The 25,864-nt window shown below is 34.0% G+C and overlaps 1 protein-coding gene and 1 pseudogene across 1 annotated transcript; both read right to left on the bottom strand.

Annotated features, from left to right (window-relative positions):
- Positions 1-11,502: 11,502 nt before the first annotated feature.
- LOC140013437 (uncharacterized) lies at positions 11,503-12,571 on the bottom strand. Its single transcript, XM_072062717.1, has 2 exons — positions 12,519-12,571; positions 11,503-12,448 (listed from the first exon to the last, which is right to left on the bottom strand). The coding sequence occupies exons 1-2, from the start codon at positions 12,569-12,571 to the stop codon at positions 11,503-11,505; spliced, it is 999 nt and encodes a 332-aa protein (XP_071918818.1).
- Positions 12,572-20,107: 7,536 nt separating this feature from the next.
- LOC113705864 (probable sarcosine oxidase) lies at positions 20,108-21,497 on the bottom strand (annotated as a pseudogene).
- Positions 21,498-25,864: the final 4,367 nt, after the last annotated feature.

Below are 25,864 nucleotides of genomic sequence, written 5' to 3' on the forward strand. Positions count from 1 at the left end.
GTAACAGTACTGTTCATCCGAAATTTTTTTCCTCCCCCATATCTTGTGTTTGTTTCTTGTTGCTCTTGAGTCTTGTAGTTGGCTTGGTTATTTCTTGAAATTCTTGGATTGCATATATTTAGACATTCTCCGAGTTACTTCTTTGTAAGCAATCACTCAATTTGAGGACAAATCGTCTTTCAAGAGAAGGGGAATGATGAGAACATAAAGATCGAACTCAAGAATCATTGAAGATCTGAACTTGTGTCATGATTATTTCTTTTTATTTATTTAATTAAGTTTTCAGCAATAATTGTTATTTAATTAGAGTTAGTCTTGAGTTATTTTTGAATCCTTAATAAGGGGAATAAAGGCTAAGGTCATGTTGACCATAATTAAGCCAATTCAAGTTAGTTAAGTTGCTATTCTAGTTGAATTAGAGTTTTTGAAAAGTAGTTAATTGCTTCCAAATCTTGATTGATATCTTGATTGATTTTCAAATCTTGATTGGTTTCCAAATCTTGATTGATGTCTTAATTGATTTTCAAATCTTGATTCCAAATTTATTTAGGAAGTTATGTCAATTTTAGAAGTCAAGTCAAATAAGGAAACTTGTATTGTTTTCAATTTAAATTACGTTTCAGAGTCTTGTAAGGTTATAAATAGCCAACTTTATGTAACTATTCGAATATATGATATTGAAGATGAATTAATAAAAAGAGAGTTGTCTCCTTTTATGGAGTTCCTTGAACTGTATCAAATATTTAGTTTGGATACTTGTGGTGTTCAAGGCAAGATGATCACATCATCTTATTCTTTCAAATCAATAACCAATCCACTAGGTTTCTAAAGACGGGTTTTCTTTAGATCTAGCAAGGTAGTTATTGTTCAAACCAATAACCAATCCACTAGGTTTCTAGAGACGGGTTCTCTTTAGATTTATCAAGGTAGTTATTATTCTATAATCTGGTCAAAATAGATTCTTCCGCTGCCTGATCGATTCAGTTCTTCAAGATAGGTTCTTGTTGGATCGAGTTCGTATCAACAAAAATTATTATAATAATTATTTCAAATAATCTCCTATCTAAACACAGTATACTGCATGTTTGGCTTTGTTAAAACAAAATCATGTTGATGTATCATGGATTCTTAGAGACTTGAGATGCCAATTATAATCCAATTATATTGACTTATCCAAACTTATTCATTAATTTTGAATGGATCTAAATGAGTATTCAATTAAACCCATTTAATTGGTTGATAGTGAGTTGATTCAAGTCACCCATTTATATACATTTAGAAATAATTATACATTTAAACTCAACTTTTAATGAGTTTTGAGCAAATAAATATGAATTTCTTATCAATCTAATAATAATGATAAAATATCGTTATTTCTTGTCAACATGCAAAAAAATAAAAAAAATAAGTAGAATTGTAAGTTACTCATAAATGGGTAATTTGGCATATTCATACCCATATAAATGGATTAATCCAATTATAATTCGTTCAGACCCATCCAAATCACCCATTTTAATACCTCTGTTAGAGATGCAAACAAGGTTGCACATATTTTGGTGAACTATGCTAAAACTACAATACTCATTAAATTTCTATGGAACCTCCCTTGACTTTGTCAAGTAAATCATGTTGGATGACTTTCAACTAGTCCATTAATAATTAATGCTTAAGGTACATTGCAACAATAAATAAATATATAAAAAAAATTTTAAAGATATTTTTTAAAATTGTTTTTTATGAAATTTGATTTTATATTTTTATAATACATACAAAAATTTCACATTTACATAAAATAAAATATACAAATAGCTTATTATTTGGCAGCGAGTACTTATAGAAAGAGAGGTAAAAGTAGATATGATAGTGGGTAAGAGAGACAAAAGTGGATATGACAGTGGGTAAGAGAGACAAAAGTGGATATGACAATGGGTAGTTATATACAAAGGGTTATTTAGGAAATCAAAAGATAACAACCTTTTGTTTACACCAAAAGTCTCCCTACTGCTTTATATATGATATAGATAGAAATGAGGGTAAATTTGAAAACATATAAAATTAACACCAAATTGGTATTGACTACCTACATAGGCTTTATTATTGTAAAGATATTGGATTTGTGTTTTATTAAAAAAAAAAAAAAATTCTATAGTCCCTTTTAAATACAATTCCTTTAATTTGCATCTCTCAAAAAGATAATAATATAATTTTTAAATATTTAACGATGTTTAATCTAAAAGTCAATAATATTTCTTTCGCCATCTAACGGTTATTCCGTTTATGAGTATGGTATCCAAAAGGGATTAGAATCTCCCCTTATTTAAAACATTTTTCTTCGTTAAAAACTAACTATTCATGAAAACCACTATTTTAACTATTTATTTTCATATATTTTTGTTGGGTATAGATAAGGTTAGTTTTTTTTTTTTTTTTATCTGGTATAGATAAGGTTAGTTAGGGATACGTTTAATCCTTCGAATTCTGTCAAGCTCAGTTTTAAATGATGGGATTCCTCCCGACTTGGTGTCTTTAATTGAATTCGAAATGTACTCACCCATGCTAGGAGTCACAAGTTCTTTCCAATTTCCACTTGGTCCATCCATTCATAGGTTAAGCAGAAGGAACAATTTCACAAGCCCTTTGGCTCATATGATAACATGGGATTGGATTAATCATTTTATGTCATTCCATGTTTGATTCTATTTTATACATAGGGTGATACATCCTATCTAACTGCATTAATCCTTTATTTATGAGATAAAATAATCCCATTGGGAGGTGGTATTAGTCATTCCCGAATGATAAACAAATAGAATTATAAAATTTTAGACTAATTTATCCTTATAAAAAATATAAATTTATACTCTTATAATTATATAACCGTACTCCCACATAATAATCTATATATATACATATATATATTTATGAAAGTATCTATTTTAATTAGAGTGTTTCTCACTCCTAGGTGGCATGCCTAATTAAAGAGAATTAACGAGTTATGGGTCATTTAGATTTTACCCATATTGAATATTATATTATATGTTTAAAAATTATCCCAAATTTTAAAATAATTTTAAAAAATAACTAATCTTATCTTAATGATATCTGCTTTCTATCAAATTATTATATAGAACTATAGTAAAGTCTTTTTCAAATTACAATTATTAAAATCTTATATATTTCACAAATTACTTCCTTTCATCACTATATCGTTGTTTAGTATTTAAATTGTTCATTATCTTTTCCCTTAATTTTGGATTAACTTAGTGTAAAAAAAGAGAATTAATTTTTACATCAACAGAATTACCAATGTTGTTAGAAACTAAATATTTATTGATGAAAAAGTGGATTGTTGGATCATTTCTACTTAATTAAATGTGAATATATAGTTCTAAATTTTTGGACATCATAAAAATTTAAATTATTGATAGGTCATAATTTGTTGCTAAATTTATAATTATTTTTCCCTCGATTTTAACCAAATATTGTTTTAATTATCGGATTTTATTTATATTTGGTGCTTTATGTTAACTGTAGGGTATTGGAGTAAAAAGTGCTAAAAATGGATGATTTTCTTGGAGTTGATTGTCAAGCGCACGTTTTCCAATCCAAGATGGAGTCTATGTGGAATATTGGTTAAAGATTAGGAAGCTGCCACTTTTTATTAGATGTCTTATCAGGGAACAATTAGCATTATCTTGGAAGGTTTCGTTTTTTATTTAGAAGTTCATTATTGGTAGTAGATATCTAGTAGAAAACAAAAAGAATAAAAAAAGAAAGCAGGCATCCCGTATGATTAATATTTGGAGGAGAACCGTGACTCCTAGGGGAGGACAGTCCCTCGGCCTCTCAATTCGCTTAGCTCTTCATTGATTTTAGAGGAAGACAATTGTAAGCTTCCAACGGATTTTCTTGTGGGCATGGCTTGTTCTCCATCAATGAAGAACTAATTTCGTATATCTAATCAAGGAACACCAAGGATTTGGTTCAGCTATTACTGTGAGATCTAATTGATTTTATTTATCTCCTCTGTTCTTTGATATTTGTACGTTTTCCGCTTTATAGAGTATGATTATTGTGTGTGATTGAATAGATGCGCAATATTTAATTATACACGTAATCTATTTGCTAATTAGAAAAATTGAATCCGTAATTGTTTGACTATTCTAATCCTGGTGGCAACTGGCATATTTTGATTTGTGTTAGGGAAACATACAATCTAATTTAAATAAGCTCTCGTAGCGTCTTTATTGATTAGAATAGGGTTTTTTTAGTTTCTAATGCAATTGGTGAATTAAATCCTATGGTCGTACCTAGGGTTATTCCTAAATTAGGAAAATAGTCAATGGTCGTACCTTAATTATCGAAACAGTAAGGAGAAACTGACTGTCAGATCGTATCAGCAGTTGAAAACCTATTTATTAATGAATAAATTATAATTGTATCAATGATCAGTTACTTGAACCATCTCTGAAGTGTAACCTTGGCTAGTGTTTTCCCCATTAATTGTCTTTCCCAATCTCTTTTTGCATGTTTTATTACCTTTGTAATATTTTACTAGTCGTTAAATCTTGAAAATTCCCCAAGAGCAAATTTTTCCCAATCCCTATGGAATCGACCTTGCTTACCGCTATATGCAAATCTATATTTTCGTTGAGTAGGTCTTTATTATTGCACAGGCTTGACACCTATCAATTTTTGGCACCGTTGCCGGGGACTAGTGCCTGATTAATTTATTTCTTTTTGAGTTCATCTTGTTTGCATTTTTTTTATTTTTCTCTTATTTTTCTTTTATATAGTTTATGGCTGCTAACATTCCATATTTTGATGATAGACTGGACTTTATTCCTAGAAGGGGTTATGAGATTCGTGTTTTTCCTATTGATCAATTGGCTATTGCAAATTGTGAAACTTATTTTGCCTCAGATCATTCAACCGACATATGCCCCGCATTTCAAGATAACCTAAGCGCTCCAATCTATACTTTTAGAGATTTTTCACTTTAATTTCAAACGTGGTATGACTCTCATTCAAACGGATATGATAAAGGATGGTGGGATAACTCCAATTTTAATTATGCGACCGGGCCAATGGATTTTCAACAACAAGAGTCTCAAGAACCGTCATCCATGTCAAGTATGTCTCTTGAAAAAATAATGAAATTACTAACTGCTAATACATATCGATTTGAACAGGAGACACAAATGTGAAGTGGAGGGATGAAGGATGAAATGCGTCAAGAACTATTATTTACATGAGATATGTCTCTTGAGGAAGTGGTATATTATTCTCAACAGTACACACAAAGGACGATTAAAAGGATGGAAGATAGAGAGCATGAATTGGCATCTACACTGAGCAAATTGATTTCTCCAATTTATGAAGAATTGCCCTCATAGACCATCATTGACCTTAAGGAAGATGAGAATGTAATTGTCCTGACAAGTGACATAAAATTGCAAGAGTTTCAAGAAAATGGATCTAAAGATGCAGTTGAAAAGGAAGTTGAAGTGTAAGAAATGAGACCCCAACATCAAATTGTTCAAGTGAATGAATCCAGTAAACAATCTTCAACTGCGGTGATATCTCCTCCATTCCTTAATCAATATTCTCCTGACTCTTGTTCTTTAATTCCTATTAGTGAGATTGACTTTATTATACCAGAAGATTTTGAATTTCATGACAAGAATAAATTAAGAATTGCGATGACAAAATATCTTGAACCAACAAGAACGCGTGATAGAGGAATGAGTGAAGAATTGAGATTCTTGTTTACTTGTTTGGTGCCATCTACTAGTCCATGGAAAACCGTACCTCGTGTGTTCAATGATTACTCTATTTACGAGGGATATCAGGACTACATAGAAGATGAAGCATTGAAACGAGTCACACGATTTTATGCTCTGTGAATAAACATTACAATGTCTAGTCAAAGACATTAAAGAAAGACGCTTATTAGGAGGCAGCACAATCCATTTTTTTTAGTTGTTTGATAATTTTTTTATTATTTATCATTTATTATGTGTTTCAATAGGTTTCTCTTAGACTTTTCATATTTGGTGGCTTAATTTTTCGTTGTTGATGATTAGCAGACTTCTTACCATTATGACGTGCCCACGCCTAAAGAAGGCAATTTTCGTCTGCGGACAGAAGACTCTTCAATAGTTAGACGTGCCCACACTAGGTGGTCATGCCTAAGGCATGTGTGAGAATCTAAAATTTTCATACATTTCATTTTGGCTCACTTGCTTGTATATATAATGAATGATAACGGACAGTTGTATCTTATTGCTTCTTTCCATTGATTGCCTAAAGTTTTGTGGCATGAGATATTTATGGCAGAAAGAGATTTTAATACAAGAGATTTCAAACCCTAGTTTTGACCAAGAAAAAAAGATTTTGTTCATTTTTGCTCACTTTTAGATGTTTGCAAGCTGTGTTGTTACCCGATAGTTAGTTACATATTTTCTTTGAATTCATTTACTTGCCTTGAATTCTTAGTTATTTTATTAGTTAAATCATGACTTTGACCTATTTTCTTATTTTACTTGGTGCATGTTTCATGTGATCATGTTAAGTCTCATAATGCATAATATTAGTGCGACCGATTATTGAGGTGTGTATCATAAATTCGGAGGATTAAAGGGAGTTTTGTGTAAAAAGGAATATTGCGCTATAAGGAGTTAAGAGATAATTAGAGATGAGATAGATATTTTAGTGAATGGAAAACAACTAGATAAGGATTTGCCATTTGTCAAGAAGCCACCAAGTTTGACCAAGACTAAAGATTGATCTTTATCCTAAGTAAGCTTCTATTTGACCACAAAAATAACCTCCTTCACCACACTTCTTGGGGTGGACGAAATTTGAGAGGGAAATAAGAGAAAAATACTCCATTTTCAGTCTTGATCTCTTGCTTGAATCATGGAAGAAAAATCAAGATCAACCCTAATCCACTCCAATCAACCTTGAGATAAGATTGAGGGGAAGCTTTTGGAGAAGTTTTGGAGGAAGAAACCCTTGAGTACTTCTTGTTTGGCTGTCCATCTAAGTTTGGAGGTAAAGAGGAGAACTTTGTTAAAAATCCTCCCTTATCTTTGAGTTTCTTTAATATATGATGTTATAGAAGCTAAAGGAAGGATTTGTACGGTGGATTTCACGATTTTCAGGTTGTGTTGTGATTTTTCAGCCTTGTTTTGTGGGATTTAAGAGGTAAACTTGATAGTCACCTTATCTTTCCCACTTGTCTTTATATCTATTTGATGGATGATACTTTATAAGGTAAAAGACATGACATAGCTATCATGGTATTGTTAGGTTTGGTGATTCCAGCCTTGATGTAGTTACTTGAAACTCTATATATACATGGAGTTGTGATGGTTCAATGCTATGTGTATGCTTGATTAGTGAATTGGTGGCTTAGTATGTATATGCTTGATTTGAGACTATTTTGTGGTGAGAATGAAGCCTTGAAAATGGCTTGAAATTAGGCAAAATAAAGGGAAGTGCTGCTGAAAATTTTTTCCGCAGGAAACTTTGAGTAGTTTTGAAAAATCTATTATATCTTGGTATAGAAAAATTCGAATTGAATTCCGTATGTTGCATTTGAAACTAGACTCGTAACTCTTTTAACCGTATAAAATTCATGGTTTGGTTTACTTTCGATAAATACCAGAAAAATTTCAAAGTGGGTTGAAAATCCAAAACTGTCCTGTTTTTGCATTAAGTTGAGGCTGAGATTTGACTAATATATGGGCTGAATTTTATGAAGATGTCTTCTAGAGAGTTGTAGTCTTTTGACTCTATTTTCTAACGGGGTATAAGATTTATGATTTTTGGACTTACAAAATTCAAGTTATGACTTTTCAAAGAGTGTTACAAAAACTGGAATTTTTCTTACGAAATGACAAAAAACTTGGAAGGGTCTTGGAAACATTTTTTGGTTTTTAAACCTAACTTTCTCGATTACTTGCACTCCATTTCATACTTGGATCATGGATTTATTATGTTTATATGCTATAGATAAGTTTAAATTAGTTGGTTTTGTAACTTAGTCTAAGAACCCCTTTTTCGTTATGAGTTGTGGAGTTGATTTGGGTTGTTTTGCCATAAAACTTAGCTTGAAAAATTGGAGAAAAAAATTGAAGAAAGAACTGGGGACTTTCTGTCCATTTTATTTCTTGAAGGATAAGAGAGTGAAACTGAACATAAAGGTGTGATTTGTAATCGATTCGGACTTCACTTGCTTAGGAATGTTTGAGTTAACCTTGGAGGTGATAAGCAAGCTGAATTTTGCCAAAATTATATATATTTTGCAAGGCAAAAGTTATGACCATTTTAAAACATGATTTTTAGTCACACATGTCACGTTTTAAACTTAAAAGTTCCGATTGTTTTCTGTCCAGAACAAAAGCAAGCGTGCATGTATTTTACTTAGTGTTACTAAGCTCATGAAGTCTATTTATATAATTTCTATTCACATGATCTCCTTGTGATATTCACAAGTGAGTGTTGGATATTTGAAAACTCTACTTGATTGTATTTTGTATTCAACATTTGATCATAGATTTTGAATCCGGCCAATGAGCTAGGCCTGAAATTGGTTTTGCTAAACACTAATCCTTCCTTGCATGTGTGTGCTTTAAATGACTATGTGAAATGTTGTGAATGTTGTCGGAATATTAAATGCTTTCCAATGATTGCTAAATGAATTTTCGATGGACGAGTGTGTATTTTATCGCACTCGCCCCAAGCAAAAGTGAATTTTCAATGATTGAATGCTACTTGTGCATGAATATAAGCCTTTTGGCTGAAATTGGCCCTTGCCCTTCGTTACTAGTCGACTCAAGCCAGAAACGGACTCGGTCGGACGGCTGGTGAATCTGGGACAATGTTTGGTATACTCGAGTATTACCATGAAATTTGGTGGAGAACTGGCCAGTGAATTCAATGAATGAATGACATGAACACTGAAGGAGTTTTTACTTGCAAATATTTTCTAATGTCAGAGGGATAAGGAAAATAGTTGGCGAATGAATGAATAAATGGCTCCAAGTGAGCACGTATCCTTTCAATGAATGAATGATTGATTCTTGAATGACTGCTTATTACTGTGCCAAGTGTGCAAAGTGCTAAATATAAATGTTTCCGTGTATGCCTGCTTGATTGCGTATTTGGAAATCTCACTGAGCTTTTAACTCATTTCTGGGAACCTTACTGAACTTTTAGCTCCTTCCATTAATTTGTTTTCCTTACAGGGGTGGAGCCCGGAGCAAGTGAACGTGAACTAGTGTATATAATCTCTTGTACTTGTACTTTTGTAGATGAGATGTATTTGGAATCTTTAGAATGTAATCTTATGTTTTACTTTTGGATTGTAAATTAAGTTTGAATTGTTGGTTGGAAATGAAATTTTTATGTTAATTTCGAGGCCTGAAAGGCTATTTCAAGAATGTTAGTGAGTGAGTTCTAACAAGAGTTGGGCTGGTGGTCCCTCAAACCCTTGGGTATGCTCTAGGGGGAGGTCGGGTCGTTACAACATGAAATTTTCGTCGCTTCGATAGAAGACTCAGCATTAGTTAGGCGTGCCCACATCATGTGGTCATGATTAAGGAACTTAATTTTCGAGGGTTAGTCAGAAGATTCGAGGGCAGTTAGGCGTGACCACGTCTAACGCAGCGGTTCAAAAAAAAAATCCAACGGTGCCCTATTCTTTTTCTCTCTCTCTTTTTCTTTCTCTTCTCCCTCCCTTTTTCTTCCTTTCCTGCTACCGCTGCTATCTATCCCTCTCTCCGCAGATGTATGCGACTGCCAATCACCGCTCGCATGCCATCGCCACTGCTTGTGCCGTTGCTGCTCGTCACCATCACTATCACACCATGATGCTGCCGCCGGTAGCCACCACCCATGACCATTTCCATTTCCGCTATTTGTTGGCATCTCCGATTTTGGTTTGGGGGCAGTGAAGTTCCACCATATTGGCTTCACACCACCATTCCCACCTATGCTATAGTTGTTCAAGACCCTCCATTATGTGCTTAGGGAAGTTTCGTTGCCCCCTTTTGTTTCGTATTCTATTCTTTATTTCTTACATTAGGGACAATGTAAGATTTAGGTGTAGGAGGAGTAGTATATTGATAATATATTGAAAAAGTGCAAGTGTAGGCATTTTTGTTGGAATTTTTTGTTTGACTTTGTCAAATTTTATCCATTTTTTGCCTACCTTTGTGCATATTTGTGATTGTTTCTGATAAATGATGGTTAGATGTCTCAAATTTTTCTATTGCTAAGATTTTACACTCTAAGGTGTTAAGTATGACATAGTTAAGTTTTACGGTATCTCTTTGGTGAATATTTGAAATTATGTGACTTTTGTACTTTTTGGTTAACTTCTTTAAGTATTGTAAATATTTGTCTAGCATTTTTTTTATGCAAATTGGTTCAACTATTAATCTTAGTTCTCCAAATTTAAGAAATGAAGCGGATTATTGTGATTTTTAATTTTAATTTGGTGCTTATTTATGAATAGTATTCGGCTATACTCTACTAGTATTGTTGCCTAGTAACCGGAGCTCTTCACCACAAGTGTCGATTTTTCGAGTCAAAAAGTGACGATAACTATGAGTATGTGGTTTTTAAGCGATGATAGTTGAGTAACAGGCCTCTTTTATTTGGCAAATGTTGGAGTTTGCGTCAAAACGCCTAAATGGCTAAAGACTAAGCATTCCCCCTGAAAAAAAAAACTCAAGTGTGAGGATATTTTAGAAAATAAAAATAAAATTTTTTTTTGTGTTAATAGTGAAAAATGTGGAAGTGTTTGAATGAATTGTTAGCCCGCTAATCCATGAATTTTAATGTTGAGATTTTGCTTAATAGTCGAACCATTTGCTTATGGATGTTGGTTGAATATTTTATATTCTTAGATTAGTTAGTCATAAATTAAAAGAGTCATTGATCTTGAAAGTTAATTAGAGAGATATTTCTTGAAAATTGCCACTAATACTTGACATATGTTTTAATTGTATCTTGACAATAGAAGATTCGAGTAATAGCCACTGTTTGAATTTTTTTTTTTTTAAACAAACGATAACATTTTATAGATATTAACACTTGAAAATACAAGAGTTAATTACAAAAAGGGGTAACTACCCCCATATCTTTCCTAGCAAGAACAGTTAACCATGTTGGAAATGAAGCTTGCCAATCAATGGTATTAACCACCTTGGTTGCAAATTGAGCCATTGCATGACTGCAACCATTCGCACTTCTGGGAACAAAGGAGAAGATACAACTGTCAAAGCTAGTCTTTAGGGCCTCAATGTCTTCTAGGATTGTTTGTAACTTACAATCCTGAACATTGCCCGCATTGATTGAGCTCACAACGTTTCTGCAGTCCGACTGGACTTCTATCTTTGTCCATCCTGCAGCTTGAGCCATTTCCAGCGCACTTCGGATTGCTAAAGATTCCTCCGTGGCAGCTTCCCCTTTTTTCCTTCTACTAATCCCTCAGACTTTCACTAGATCTCCTCGCCAGTTCCATGCAACAATTCCCAATCCGGTCCTGACCATTTTTGCTGAGATTGCTGCGTCCGTATTAATTCTCACTACTCCCTCCATTGGTGGCTCCCAATTATGCTGACTCAATCTTTCCTGCTCTGTTGATTCGAATCCTCGGGGTTGAGGACCAGTTGCCTCTTCAAATTCGATCCACTCTTGCTGGGCTTTGTCAATTATCACTTTTGCGTCCTCGCTCTCCAGCTGGAATACTCTCTTGTTTCTCGCCTTCCAGAGCTGCCAAAGTATATTTACTGTGAGCTTGATGCGGTCCATTCCTTGGGCACCCTTAGCCGATTCCATCACAGCATCCCACCACCTCCACATGTTGCATTGTAGCTCAGCTATCCCTTCCCAACTCACCGGAGCTAGCCTCCAAGCCATTTGAGCTGTTGGACAAAAAAAGAATACATGTTCAATGGTCTCCGTAGCCTCACCACAACATTGGCACTGATTGCTTCCTTTCCCAACTCTTTGGTAGAGAGCTTCACTAGTAGCCAGCCCATTTTGCAAACACCTCCATAAAAAATGCTTGAGCTTCATTTTGATATTTAAGCCCCACAATCTTTTCCACACCGTGTGCTTCCTAATTGCCCAGCTAGTCTCTGATTCAGGTGCAATCCTGTGGTTCATAATCTCCCTTCCCCCTTTGGCAATAACGTAGCCTGTTCTGACTGTATAAGCACCAGACTTGCTATGCAACCAATACAATCTGTCTTTCCTTTCATATAGACTAAGAGGGATGTTAGTTATGAGATCCACATCATCTATGTTAAACCAGCGATGCAATGTATCAGTCTTCCACCTCCCCTCCTCTATTAGTCCATGGACACACTCAAGTTGACACCCTGCTGGTTTTACCGTAGTTAATTTCCCATAGCGCGATCCAGCTACCCATCTGTCTTCCCAGATTTTAATTGACCTTCCATCTCCTACCCTCTTGTATAGGCCCTGCTGAAGCAGCTCACCTCCCTTGTGTAAACTTTTCCAGCGCTCGGGGGCTTTTGAACAAGCCAGTCATTCTTTTTCATGTACTTAGCTTTCAGGACCTTGCTTACTAACAAATTCGGATTTGTAACAACCCTCCAAATTTGTTTTGCAAGCAAGGCAACATTGAAGGCTTCTAAGTCTCTAAAGCCCAAACCCCCTTTCCCTTTAACTTCAGTAAGCTTACTCCACCTCACCCAATGCACTTTGTTCTCTAGACCACCCCCGCCCCACCAGAATCTGGCAATAGTTGCACTAATACCCTTGCACAAGCCTTTAGCCACTGTTTGAATTTGATTGCTTGATTTGTATTCTCATACTTGAGGACAAGTATGGTTTATGTGTAAGAGAAATTATCTAAAAGAATATTTATAAAAAAAATATCTATCAAGTTTTTGATATGGGATACATTATTTGGTACTATCATATTATAGTGAAAGTATGTAAACAAATTTTTAAGAATTAGTAAATAATTGAACATTTAGAATACATTAATTTTTTAAAGTTAATATGAATGGACATGAAGAATTGTTGTTAATTTTCGTATTTAAATTATTCATATTTGTATAAATTCACAATAAATTTTAAAAAAGACCTTGCTAAGGCACAGGAAAAAATTCTAGTATAATATGAATGGAGTAATTTGCCCCTACTGATTAACTTTAAAGTTTTTTTGACTAATTTGCCCCTACTACTAATATAACAATATTTGGACTAATTTGTCCTTATGAATGATTCAAATTCATACTGACTATTATATAACCATACTCTCGCATAATAATATGATAATAAATGGACTAATTAGCCCCTACTAATTATATTAAAAGTTTTTAACTAATTTGCCCCTATTCATTATTTTAAAATTTTGACTTACTCCTATTAATTAATTTAAAATTTTTGACTAGTATTTCATACTAACATCATAATAGAAGGACTATATTGCCCTTGGACTAAATGACCCTTACTGAGCTTATTTTCTAAACCAAATTCTATATAAATACATAACCTTATTTATTGAATTTTGTGAATGAGGATTTCAATAAACTCAAATTCAATCCAAAGAAAAATCTTCTATATTAGCTTGGGTTCGACTCATTTAAAGCTCTTAAATGTGTTAGATTTTAATCAATTTAACCCTAATTTGACCAAAACTCGGCTCATTATTTAATTGGATTTCAAATTTATGTTCAAAAACTATGTCAAAATCTATTTTTAAGGGTCCGAATGGGCTAAATTTGTGTGAATACAAATTTTTATATATCAAAACCCTTGATTTACTTTATAATTCTAAAGTTTCAAACTATTCTATTTTAATAAAAGTTATAAATATTAAATTTTTGGTTAAATTATTTTATTAAAAATATTAATTTATTTTATTAATATTTTATAAAATATTAAATTAATTTTGAAAAAGAGTTTACAAATTAAAAGGTGCTTTGGTCATTAAAATAGTAATCCTACCTCATTCAATCTTCAATCAAACATAGAATAGGATTATTTACCAACATAATTTATCCAAATTAGAACCAACCAAATATTAGATAATTTAGATTATTTATTTGGAGATAACTCAACCTAGGATTAATAATCCGAGGATAAGTCATTCCATATCATCCAGTTCGTGAATCAAACGGACCTGTAGTGGAATATTTAACCGTTATTATGAGGAAATTGTTGTTGCCACCTCATTATTTATTAATAACAGTCTTTTTTTTTTCACTTTTCGATAATGTGAATTTAAAATAAACTCTCATCTTTGGTTATGGTCACCACCGCTCTTTTTTTTTTAATATGAGGTTGCAATTAAAATAAAAATATGAGTCTTTTTTTTTCTTTTTCGATATGAGGGCAAAAGTTAAAAAATTCCTTTTAACAATCATGGAAGTGCCAATATTTAGCATGATTACTACTCTAGCTATTTCCAATCACAAAATTAGCTCCAATGATATTAAAATAGTAAATAATACGGAAAATATGAAGGGCCAAAAAAAATCAAATGAATATAACTATTGAAATAGTAAACAGATCAAAATATGAAGGGCCAAAACAATCTCATAGAGAAGACCTTTGAAGTTTCGCGTATTAGGATATTATGCAAGTAGATTTACCTATTTATCTTCAAAATTAGAGAAAATGTGCATTCGCCAAATATAAGGCTAATCACAAGTTTTTTTTTTAATGGGACTTTTCTTGAAAAACAAAGAAACAGCATACCAAAAAGGAAAAAAAAACATACGAAGGTCCGAGGGAATCCATAATTACAGTACATCGGACTGCAAACAACCACAACAAGAACTAATGACACAAAAATATTATGTGATTAAAGTTCCGAACCAAGCTAAGTTCTCAATTTTTCATAATCCTCTGAACTTCCTGCATCTCGATACTGTCACTATTTATCACCAATAATCTGCCTGACAATATTGGAATGCACAGATATATGCTGAAAGATTAGACCTCCATAGATGGTAAATATAGAGTTGGTGTCAGAGACAGCTTGCATGCTTTCTCAACCAGAGTCTTGGGTGAAAGTGCCCCCGGGGCCTGCCCCCGCTCCCTAAGAGGACATGCGTATTTTGGGCCGGGGAGCCACCAGCCTCACCGCTAAGCCATTTAAGGTTTGGAAAAACCTTGCTTTCCACTAATTATCATATTAAATGGCTTTTTAAAAAATTTAGACGGATGCATAATGTATCCGTTTGATTTGATAGTAGTGCAGTCCTCACCGATTCCCTTAGATTTAGTTGGATCTCCCCTTTAAATTAGAATAGTATAGGATACTATAAATAAAAAGTGACGATTGATAATATATATATATATATATATATATATATATATATTGGGTGGGGTAGGGGGGGTAGGGGTATAAGAGAGGTGTCAAAGATAGTCATACCTGTGGATATAAATACATTGATAAGTTTATCCTTAAAAATGGTGTTAGTATAATTTATTTATTAAAGAACATTGCAGTGTCTAGAAAATGGTGATATAATTGAAGATGTAAATACTTTTAGAAATTACATAAATTATTTTTACTACACATATTTTAGCTACGTATGATAATTATGACGCTTAAATACTTTTCATTAGAAAATACTAGTATATATTGAACCATCCTAAGGAAATATTAATAAGGACAAAGAAAGGAAAATGAAATTAAATATATTTTATGAAAGTTTTATTTTCATTTTTGTAATAAGGAATTATTACTAATTTTTTACAAAAAGATAACAATACATATTTCACCTTTAGAGAAAGAAAGATTGAAAGTGAAATGCATGTAACACTAGTATTGTTCAACAATTAAGTATATACTTTTTATTTTTTTCTATAAAACAGTGTTCCATTTTTATTAATAATTCCTTATCACAGAAACTAGAAATTACATATTTGTAAAAATAATTTCACTTTCATTTTTCTCTTTGTCCTATTAATGTTTTCTATGATGTTTAAACATAAATTGCTATTTTCTTATTTAAAGTATTTAAATACCATAAACTGATATCTAAATTATCACAAGTAACTAAAACATTTTATTTAGTAAAGACAATTTATGTAACTTTCATAATAACTTGCATTTGTATCTATATTTCTATTTTCTAGACACTATAATGTTCTTTAGTAGAAAAAAAAGCATAATAACAACCTAAAAATTAAACTATGAAAGCCACATGTGTTGAGGGCATGATTGTGTTTTCACCCCTCCCCGCCGCCCTGCCGCTCGGCTAAAAATCAAGGTTGAGTATATATACTAGGGCTGTAAATGGGGTTGGGCCAACCCGAACTCGACTCGTTTAACCCGACAGAAAGCTCGATGAGCCGATCTTTTAGTGAGTCGGTCTGAGGTTGAGCCTAAACATTAGGCTCGAAATAAATATGAGTCGAGCTTGGGTCTCATTAGGTTCAAACTCGATATAGGCCCGTCCCTTTAATTATATATGTATATATAATATTTATAGTTTGATATTATGTATAATTATATATCCAAATATATTATTACTAAATACTAAATATATATAAATTACAAAATATAAAAATACATCAGAAAACTCTTCGATGAGCTTTTTTGAGAGCTAATATTAGTAATGCATAACTAAATCTCTAACTTTTCTTATTGGTTGAGTAAATTTTTGTGTTGGCATAATATTGGTTGATTTATTTTTGGTCTAGAACCACAAATCATCAAGCATGTTTGAATTCAAATCACAGGTTATAAAAAAGGTTTCAACTTTTAAGATGTATTGGCTTATGATCGTGTGTTTTATTACTATTTTTCATGCATTTTGAACGAATTAAATATAAATATTGTTGAAAAATTTTTGGTTTATATATTTTTAAGAACTATTATTTATTCATGTTTAGTTTTAATATTATAGTCTTGTAAATGTTAAATTAGTTTTACAACTTAATAGTTATAGTAATTATATTAAGAAAATTAAGGAGTAATATGTAAGCTTGGGTTAAACCCGAATAAGACTCACAACCCAAATATTATGTGAGTTGAGTATGAGTTTCACATTTATTAGCTTGAAACTCGTAACCCGAATCCCGAAAATATTACAAATTAAATGAGCTGACCTTGAGCATATGCCGGCCCAGCTCATTAGGCCCGATTGATAGGCCTAATATATACCCTCGCTCCATCTGCTACCCCGTCACCCGCCGTAACATATTTAATATTTTTAGTTATACTAATAATTATATATTTATATTAATACAAATTATTGATTAGTTATACTAATACATTGATATTAAATTAATAATTACACTTTTTACTAATTATACTTTTATACTAAATTACTAATTTCAAATTTTTATTAATTATATATATTTTTACTAATTATAAGCCTTTTTAGCCACGGGCATCCACGGGGAAGCGAAGAAGGCCTGGGGCGGCCTGGCGCAAGCGGGCGATGGGGGATGGGGTAGGGGCGGGGTGAGGTTTGGGTAGGGGTGGCAATTTTCGACACGACCTGAAAACACGACACGAACCTAACACGAAATTAATGGGTTTGGGTTGAGATTTTGGGAATTCGGGTCAGAATCGGGTTGGACCCGATGAACCCGAAAAGAAAACAGGTCAATTTCGGGTCAACCCGTGATGACCTGATATGATCCGATATGACCCGTTTACGAATTAAAAATAATTTAATAAACATAAAAATAATTTTATCTAACTAAACTAAGTTATTCTTTTTTTCAAAGGCATTAATTACTTAATCCTAAATGAATTTATTTAATTTGTGTGAAGTTGAAATTATTATATTTGGACAAATAATATATTATATTATTTTTTACTTTTATACTGTTTTAATTTATTTTATATTTTGTTTGGGATAAAACACTTTTACGGTGTTTAATTTATTTTAGATTTGGTTTGGAATTATTTATTTAAATTTTTATTACTTGATTATGTAATTAGTTTTGTGAGAAATTGATTTTATTAGAAATTACAATGATAAATTAATAAATTAAAATTAAGTTTCGGGTCATTTCGAGTCGACCCGCCAACCCGTCAACCTGAAATTTTCGGGTTCGGGTCAGCATACCTGACCCGTCACGGGTTGGCGCGTCGGGTTCGGGTCAACAGATTTTCTGACGGGTTGACCCGAACCCGACCTGCCAACCTGATTTGGACCCGAATTGCCACCCCTAGGTTTGGGCAACCCCCCCCCCCCCTCACGTTGCTATTCCCAAGAAAATCATACCCACATATTTGACCATTTGCTACGAGGGACAATTTGTATGTTTTCTAGTCACATGGGGCAGTATGCTACTTAACCAACATTATAAGAAGACAACTTGCAGTTAATCCCAAAATGCAAGGACGAGTTTCCCTCTCAAGTCCCTCTAGCAAACCCAAAATCAATTCGGATAAATACTCTTTTTACCTTTTTCCCAACCCCCAACCTTCACTTGCTTTCATCTCCACCTAGGACAAGTTTCACTGTAAATTCTTGTGTAACAATCTTCCTGGCATCTATTGAAATCTGAAATAAGGGACCTCGTAATGAAAATACTTGAAGTTCTAGTGTTGAAATCTCGTAAAGTTTATTGTCGCCCTCATTTCGTGGCAAAAATTATCTTTGCTGGTTCAGCTTCAGCTTCAGCTTCAAGGTTTCATGTATTAAAAAGCACATGCATTCAATTTGGGATGAATGCAGGTAAATCCCAGTAGATAAGCTTGTCCAAGGTCAATCAGATGTTTCTTCCCCAAATTGGCTAATCGGAAATATTTAATTTGCAATCTATACTCGAGTAATTGTTAACTTGGCTAGTACAGATGCACACTTGAAGTGCGGTAAAATATCTTGCAAGAAAATAAAAAAAAAAAAAAAGAAGAAAGATTTGAGATATCCTTAAGGTTCTATTTACCACCCACTATATTGAAAGATTTGAGATTTGCTAAAGGGATTAGGCAATTTACTTCTTGGATACAATAAGAGGAAAGAAAGTTGGTAACAAATGCCAAGTTTCTCTTAACTAAGAAAAGATCAAAGTTCCCGTCAAATTGATTTATTTGAAGTTGTTATTTTTTAGTGAAAGATACAACTCAATGGTCACAAAATTTTTCAGCGACTTGCTCTTATGCCTTTGACATCAAGAGGCACCATTTTAACTCTTTTAATAGATTAAAGAAGCCAAACCATTTTAGAAAATTTTTGGCTCCCAGAAAGGATCCAGGGTGGATCCACTTCTACGGTCGTGGATCCAATCACGGATTTACTATGCTTACTGATCCTCACACAATCCGCAAATTAAACGAATTTGTTCTTACTTAGAAATGGATACTCTTTGCGGATTCTGATCACTGAGCAGCAAGCTCTCTGAACTCAATCCGTAGCAAGAATCCAACTCACCATTGCCAAGCTAAATCCAGCGACTGACGGACCCGCCAGGATTTGCTCGCGGATCTCGTGTCTAGCTTCGTCCAAAATTTTCAAGTTTCTTTGTTCTAACATGCCACATTCCTATTTCATTTCACGAACTATTCAAACAGTAACAAGTCTTGTTCTTGCTTTGGTGTACTACTTGGAGGATTCACATTTCAAATGGTGTAACTAAAACACTAGTGGTCAAATGCTCTTTTTACCAAGTAACCGCATCAAAAGCTCCACGCAAATGGTTGATCTCAAAACTACTGACAACCATATTTTTTTAGTGTTATGGAGATCACAGAATATCATGCATTTTCTCCCAGTTGCAGCTAAGAAGCCAAATGGGAAAAGCAGAAGAGGAACAGAAGAAGAAGAAGACTAGTACCAGAATCACATGCATTTTTAACTTTAAAAGTTATAAACATATATGAAATTTCCCCAATTGTTACTTTGTGTTGTTTGAGATTTTGCATATTTGTGAAAATGTCAAAGGAAATAAGGGTGATGATATCTAAAGTATTAGGATAAAGAGACAGAATAGAGATAAAATTAGGAAAAGTGGAGATAAACAATAGTCTGAAACTTTCAACATTGCGAAAAGTGGTGATTAGCAGTAGTCTGTAGCATTCCTATCTTCCGAAGACAAGACAACAATTAGAGTGTAGCACATAAAGGACGAGTAAAACTGGGGAAACCACAAGAGAAAAATTACTTAAATTAGCATGTTGGAACTAATATAGGGAATGAAATCAGTAGATTACTAGTTGAGTGCATGCACAACAGATGTGCCAAAGTCGTAGCAAGTCAATCATCTTAATTAACAAGCCCAAATTTCTGAGAGGGACACAAAAATGATATTCGCTTCAATAATTCCTCAAATCAATCGAATTGATTTAATGGCCAAAATCCTCAGGATTTCCTTCAGAGTTTCCCTCAAACCTCTCTATACTCAAGTGTTTCAGCTCCACATCTTTTGTGTGCATATCTATAGCAAGGTCAGCCAGTATCCTCCCAATAACTGGTGCCATCTTAAAACCATGTCCTGAAAATCCTCCACCAACCACTACATCCTTCCCAAATTCTCCAACCAAGAAATCAATTACAAAATCCTCATCTGGTGTCATGGAATACATGCAAGATTGTCTCAACACGGGCCCACTCGAGTCAATGAAATCTCCAAATTTGCTTTGGATCCATTCTTTCAACGCATTTAGCGCAGCAGGCGATGCAGCCCATGTTCTCTTTCTGGCTTGCAGGGGTGGCCACCGTGCACTGCTATTTTGATCAGTCCTGGGAACTCCAGAGATGGAGTGCCATAGATGCAAGGCTCATCATAGCTTGCAAACGTCGGAAACTGCTATCAATCATGAACTCAGCTTCATGCCCTTCTTTGATTTTCCAGTAGTATACAGTTGTTTCCAGGGGTTGTATAGGCAGAGTTAGACTTGTAACTTTCTTAACCAATCTTTTCATCCAGGCCCCAGCTGTGACTTCGCATATTTTCCCCCAAGATCTTTGATCATTTCTGGTGCAGACCAAAATGGCATCTTTTGAATCATCTTTCTTCATATCTACCACTTCCATGTTGTCTCTAAGGCTTGCACCATTCTTGATTGCAAGTGTTTGAAACATGGAAACTGCCTTGGTGGGCTTAATAACGCCACCATGCTCAGTCATCCCACCAATCCAATCCTCAGTTAACTGAAACTCTTGATTATGGTCGAGAACTCAGAATAGAATCTTGTTTTTCTGGCAGCTGGATATAGAGGCCTGGAGGAACTTGTTGTCTGATGAACCCAAGTCAATTTGGGAAGCCTTGAAGTATACCTTGTAACCAGCTTCTGCTTCAACTTCTTCCCACAGTTTCTCTGACTCCAAAACCATTTTGGGGTAGTATTCTTCAGGCTAGATTGCACGAGTGGTCCTTGATTCGCCGTGGGAGCAACCACGGTGGGGCAGGAAATCGAATTGCTCAAAAAGGAGCGTCTGCTTACCGCTTTTAGCAAGTTGTGAAGCTGTAGAACTGCCCATAATGCTTGCTCCAACCACTATTACACCAGAAATTTCACTACAATTTTCCATCCCTTTAACTTTTGTGATTTTCCAGAGATTAATGGAGGTGAGAAAGCTACTTGATTAGGCTTCTCTTTCTCTTTGTTGATGCTCTTATGCCAAAAATACGGTGGACAAATTGAGGAGGAATGCTTTAAGAAGATGAGTTAGGTTCGTATTTATAGCATTTAGGCAGAAATTGGCATACTTGTCCTTTTTTAATAGTTGAAAAGATTGCCCTCTTTATTTTTTTGTTTGAAACCACCCTTTTTATTTAATAAATGAAATATTGGGGTGCCTTTTCTACGAAGTTTCCTTTTAATGGTCTTCTCTATAAAAGGGTAAAATACAACAAGACCCCTGTGGTTTAGCATATGTGCACTTTTGCTTTTTGTGGTTTAAAAACATACAATTGAGCACCTCGTGGTTATAACTAAGGTAAAACTGTTAGATTTCCATTGAAGTTTACAATTGAACTTCAATAGTTAAAATTTTCAAATAAAATTATTTTGAAATTGCCAAATTACCCTTCAATCTAAGGTTCACATACTATTCTAAATAAAATTTGAGGAAAAATTGATCATTTAGAAAATATTGAGGTAAAAATGAAATTTAGAACAAAGCTTATATTTGCATTGTTTTCAATTTTATGTTGAACTGCTATCACAATGATTAAAATAAATCTTATTTGTTCCATCTCATAAAAATGGGCAAGAACAAATTACAATGGCAAGAACAAATAAAAAAATCAAATATAAGTTATTTTTTATCATGGTGGTAGCAATGTGACAGATAAACATTGAATATGAAATAGACATAAACTTTTTTTTTTAAGATTTTCATTTTTACCTCAATTTTTCTAAAAAAAAAGTTTGTCCTCAAATTTTATTTAAAGCATTACATTAACCTTAGATACAAGGGATTTTGTAATTTCATAATAATTATATTTAAAATTTTTTACTATTCAAGTCCAACCGTTAAATCTAACAAAAAAATTTTAACAGTTTCATTTTAATTACAGCCACAAGAGGCTAAATTGTATCTTTTTAAACTATAAGGAGCTAAGAATTGTACATATTCTAAACCACAGGGGGTCTTTTTGTATTTTACCATTACAATAAGTACTTTGTTTTGGTCTTTCTTTATAAAAGGCATCCAACTTACAAGAGTTCTTAAGAAACATTGGAGGGGAGCTCTAAAGAGATTTTTTAAGGTTGGCCAGCTTCACAAAGTGAGCAAAACTATTTACAACCTTGTTAACCTCTTTAGGAATCTATTTTACATCAATAATATTTTTCTCTAATAGGGCTAGTCTAACATTCTCAATTATTAAACCACTATTTGAGAGAATGTCTTCAGAGCTTTGGATAATATTAATAGTTGAGGACGAATTACCCTCCAAAATGTAGCTAGGGATGTTTAGTAGTTTTGCCAGTGAGACCGCTTGCACCTAACAAGAAAAAGACTTATTTTCCACTCTTCCTTCAACTTTCGTTTGAACAAAAATGAACCATGTAAGGGTGCATTTTAGTAAGAAATTTTGCTAATATTGTATAATTGTTTTGACTAAATATTGCACTATTTGGGGGATTCTACTCATGTTTTTTGTTTGGTGTTAATTGCAGGAAGTGGTGAAGAAAAGGTGCTGAAAATAAACATTCCGGAAGACTTCCTGACAGTTAGGCGTGCCCACGCCTAACTCCAACCTTCAAGTCCGGAATTCTCGGGACTATTTGCACGAGGGAAGTTTCCTAAAATGAGTGAAGTAGCTGGCTACAAATTGGGAAATCAGTGGGGTCACTCCAAAAGAAAGCAAAAGCTGAAAAAGTTGAATTGTAATAGGATTGTTATTTAGAAAGTAATTGGTATTTGGATACCAACTAATTAGGAGGAAAAGTAGGAAAAGAGAGAGATTTTAGACACCGTTTCTTTTGGAGGCTGAAAATGCAGAGGAGTATTTCTGTACGTTATTCTTGTCTTTGACTTTGGATGCTTCTTGGCAAAACTTGGAGGAAACTAACAAAAAGCCACAATTGTTGACTTGTTCTTTTTCTTCTTTTTGACCGAATTGGAGAGACATCAGACTCTCTTTATGCTTTTGCTAGAAACAATAGAAGGCAACGAAATTCCTTGCTCTTTCTTTCTCTGTTGACCGATTTTGGGGAGACGAAAAATGATGGCTTTTTTCAATTGTTTCACATGGTTTATTCTCCACTAATGGAGAACTAACTTCTTATTTCTAATCAAGGGAACAACTGAAGATTTGGTTCAACAATAACAGTAAGATCTAAATTATTTTAACTGTTTCCTTTATTTATTGGTATTTGTATGTTTTCTGCTTTTAATTGTTATAACTATTGTGTATGATTGAATAGTCGCAATATTTAATTATTCACATAGTTTATTTGCTATTTGAGGGTAGTTGAATCAGTAATTGTTCGATTACTTCCGTTCTGGTAGCAACTGGTATAATTGGATTTATGTCAAGAAAACATACGATCTAATTTAAACAAACTCTCGTAGCGTGTTTATTAGTTAGGATTGAACTTTTCTAATTCTTAATGCAATTCAGAAATTAAATCCTATGGTCGTACCTAGGGTTATTTCTTCGTTAGAGAAATAGTTAACGGGGGTACCTTAACTAGCGAAAAAGTAAGGAAATGCTGGTTGTTTATTGCGTGTATGACAACTATAACCAATTTATTAATAAATGTCAGAATTATATTTGAATCGATGATCAGTTGCATGAACCATTTCTGAAGTGTATCCTTGGTTAGAGTTTTTTCTAATTATTTCTCTCAATTAATTATTCTTCGCAGTTAATTTATTTAGTTAGCAATTTAGTAGCATTTGCTTCTCAAACCTCCCGTTTGTCTTGGCTTAAAAGAAACAAAATCTTCGCCAGTCTCTGAGGAGACGACCCTACTTGCCACTGTCTGCTAGTTAGTAATTTTGTCAATTAGTCAATTCTGGTATATCGGATTAAGCACACTTTTCGGAGTCAGGGTGAATCAAGTGACACATTGCACATCTAGAGTCCCTGCTCCAGTACCTGGAATTGATTATTGGCTGTTTTTAGTGGTAGTTAGGTTATTATTATTATTGCATAGGCTCAGCACCTGTCAATTTTTGGCGCCGTTGCCGGGAATTGGTGCTTGAATTATTTGTTCTTTTTGAGTTCATTTTATTCTTGGTATTCTTGCTAGTTTATGCCTCGTTCTTCTCGCACAGGTGAATTGATATACGATCCTGAGGTTGAGAAAACAGCGCGTAGGCGAAGACAAGAGACCAAGAAACGCAAAGAGGGACAGCCCTCTACTGTATACATTTTTGAAGAAGCCGAAGTTAGCATGACCAATAACTAAACACTACGGGAGTTGGCTGCTCCGGAGTTGACCTACCAGCCTTTGTGCATTATATTCCCAACTCTGGTGGAAAACACTTTTTTTCGAGCTAAAATCAGGGTTAATTCACCTCTCATCCTCATTCCATGGTCTCTCTGGTGAATAACCCCATAAACACATGTAGGAGTTTAAAGTGGTATATTCTAGCATGAAACCTCTTGGAATTACTGAAGAGCAAATTAAAGTTAGAGTCTTCCCTTTCTCTTTCAAGGATGCAGCGAAAGATTAGCTATACTACCTACCCGCAGGTAGTATCACAACATTGGTCAGTTGAAAAAGAAATTTTTAGAAAAATTCTTCCCTGCATCCCAGGCTGCAAGTCTGAGGAAAGAAATATGCAGCATCAAGTAGTACCCCGAGGAATCTTTGTATGACTATTGGAAAAGGTTCAATAAATTGTGCACTAGATGCCCTCAGTATCAAATTAATGAACAGCTATTGATCCAGTACTTCCATGAAGGGCTGCAAACATCTGACAGAAGTATTATTGACACTGTGAGTGGAGGAACACTGGCAAATAAGATACCGAGAGAAGTATCGGAGTTTATTGAAGCAATGACAGAAAATTATCAGCAATTTAGCTTCCGTGAGAGTAACCCTCTACCACTACCTACCCACAGGGTCAACGAGGTAGAGACGTCATCCATTTAGCAGCAATTGTTGGAGTTGACGTCTTTTGTTTGACAATTAGTCATGGAAAATGCGTACCGAGCGAAGGTCTGTGGAGTTTGCACAAGTATGGACCATCCCATGGATGCATGTTCCATTTTGTAAGAAAATGGAGTTGAACAGGTAAATATGGCTGGAGGCGTACCCATGCCCCATGGCAGTATGACCCGTACTCCAACACGTATAATTTTGGTTAGAAAGACCATTCCAACTTCAGCTATGAGAACAAACCACAAAATTCATTTGTGAATCTTCCTCCAGGATTCAACAACCATGGCAAACAAAGCCCCAGCCTTCGTCTGCAGATTCAGAGACTCTTTGGAA

Source organism: Coffea arabica, chromosome 8c (genome assembly GCF_036785885.1).
Source record: "Coffea arabica cultivar ET-39 chromosome 8c, Coffea Arabica ET-39 HiFi, whole genome shotgun sequence".
Taxonomy (NCBI): Eukaryota; Viridiplantae; Streptophyta; class Magnoliopsida; order Gentianales; family Rubiaceae; genus Coffea; species Coffea arabica.

Excerpts from the sequence above, each read along its gene's own strand:
- LOC140013437 (XM_072062717.1), bottom strand. The coding sequence starts at position 12,571 with ATGACTGGCTTGTTCAAAAGCCCCCGAGCGCTGGAAAAGTTTACACAA. Across the intron at positions 12,449-12,518 it reads GAAAAGTTTACACAAGGGAG|ATGGGTAGCTGGATCGCGCT; the intron begins GTGAGCTGCTTC and ends CTGGGAAGACAG.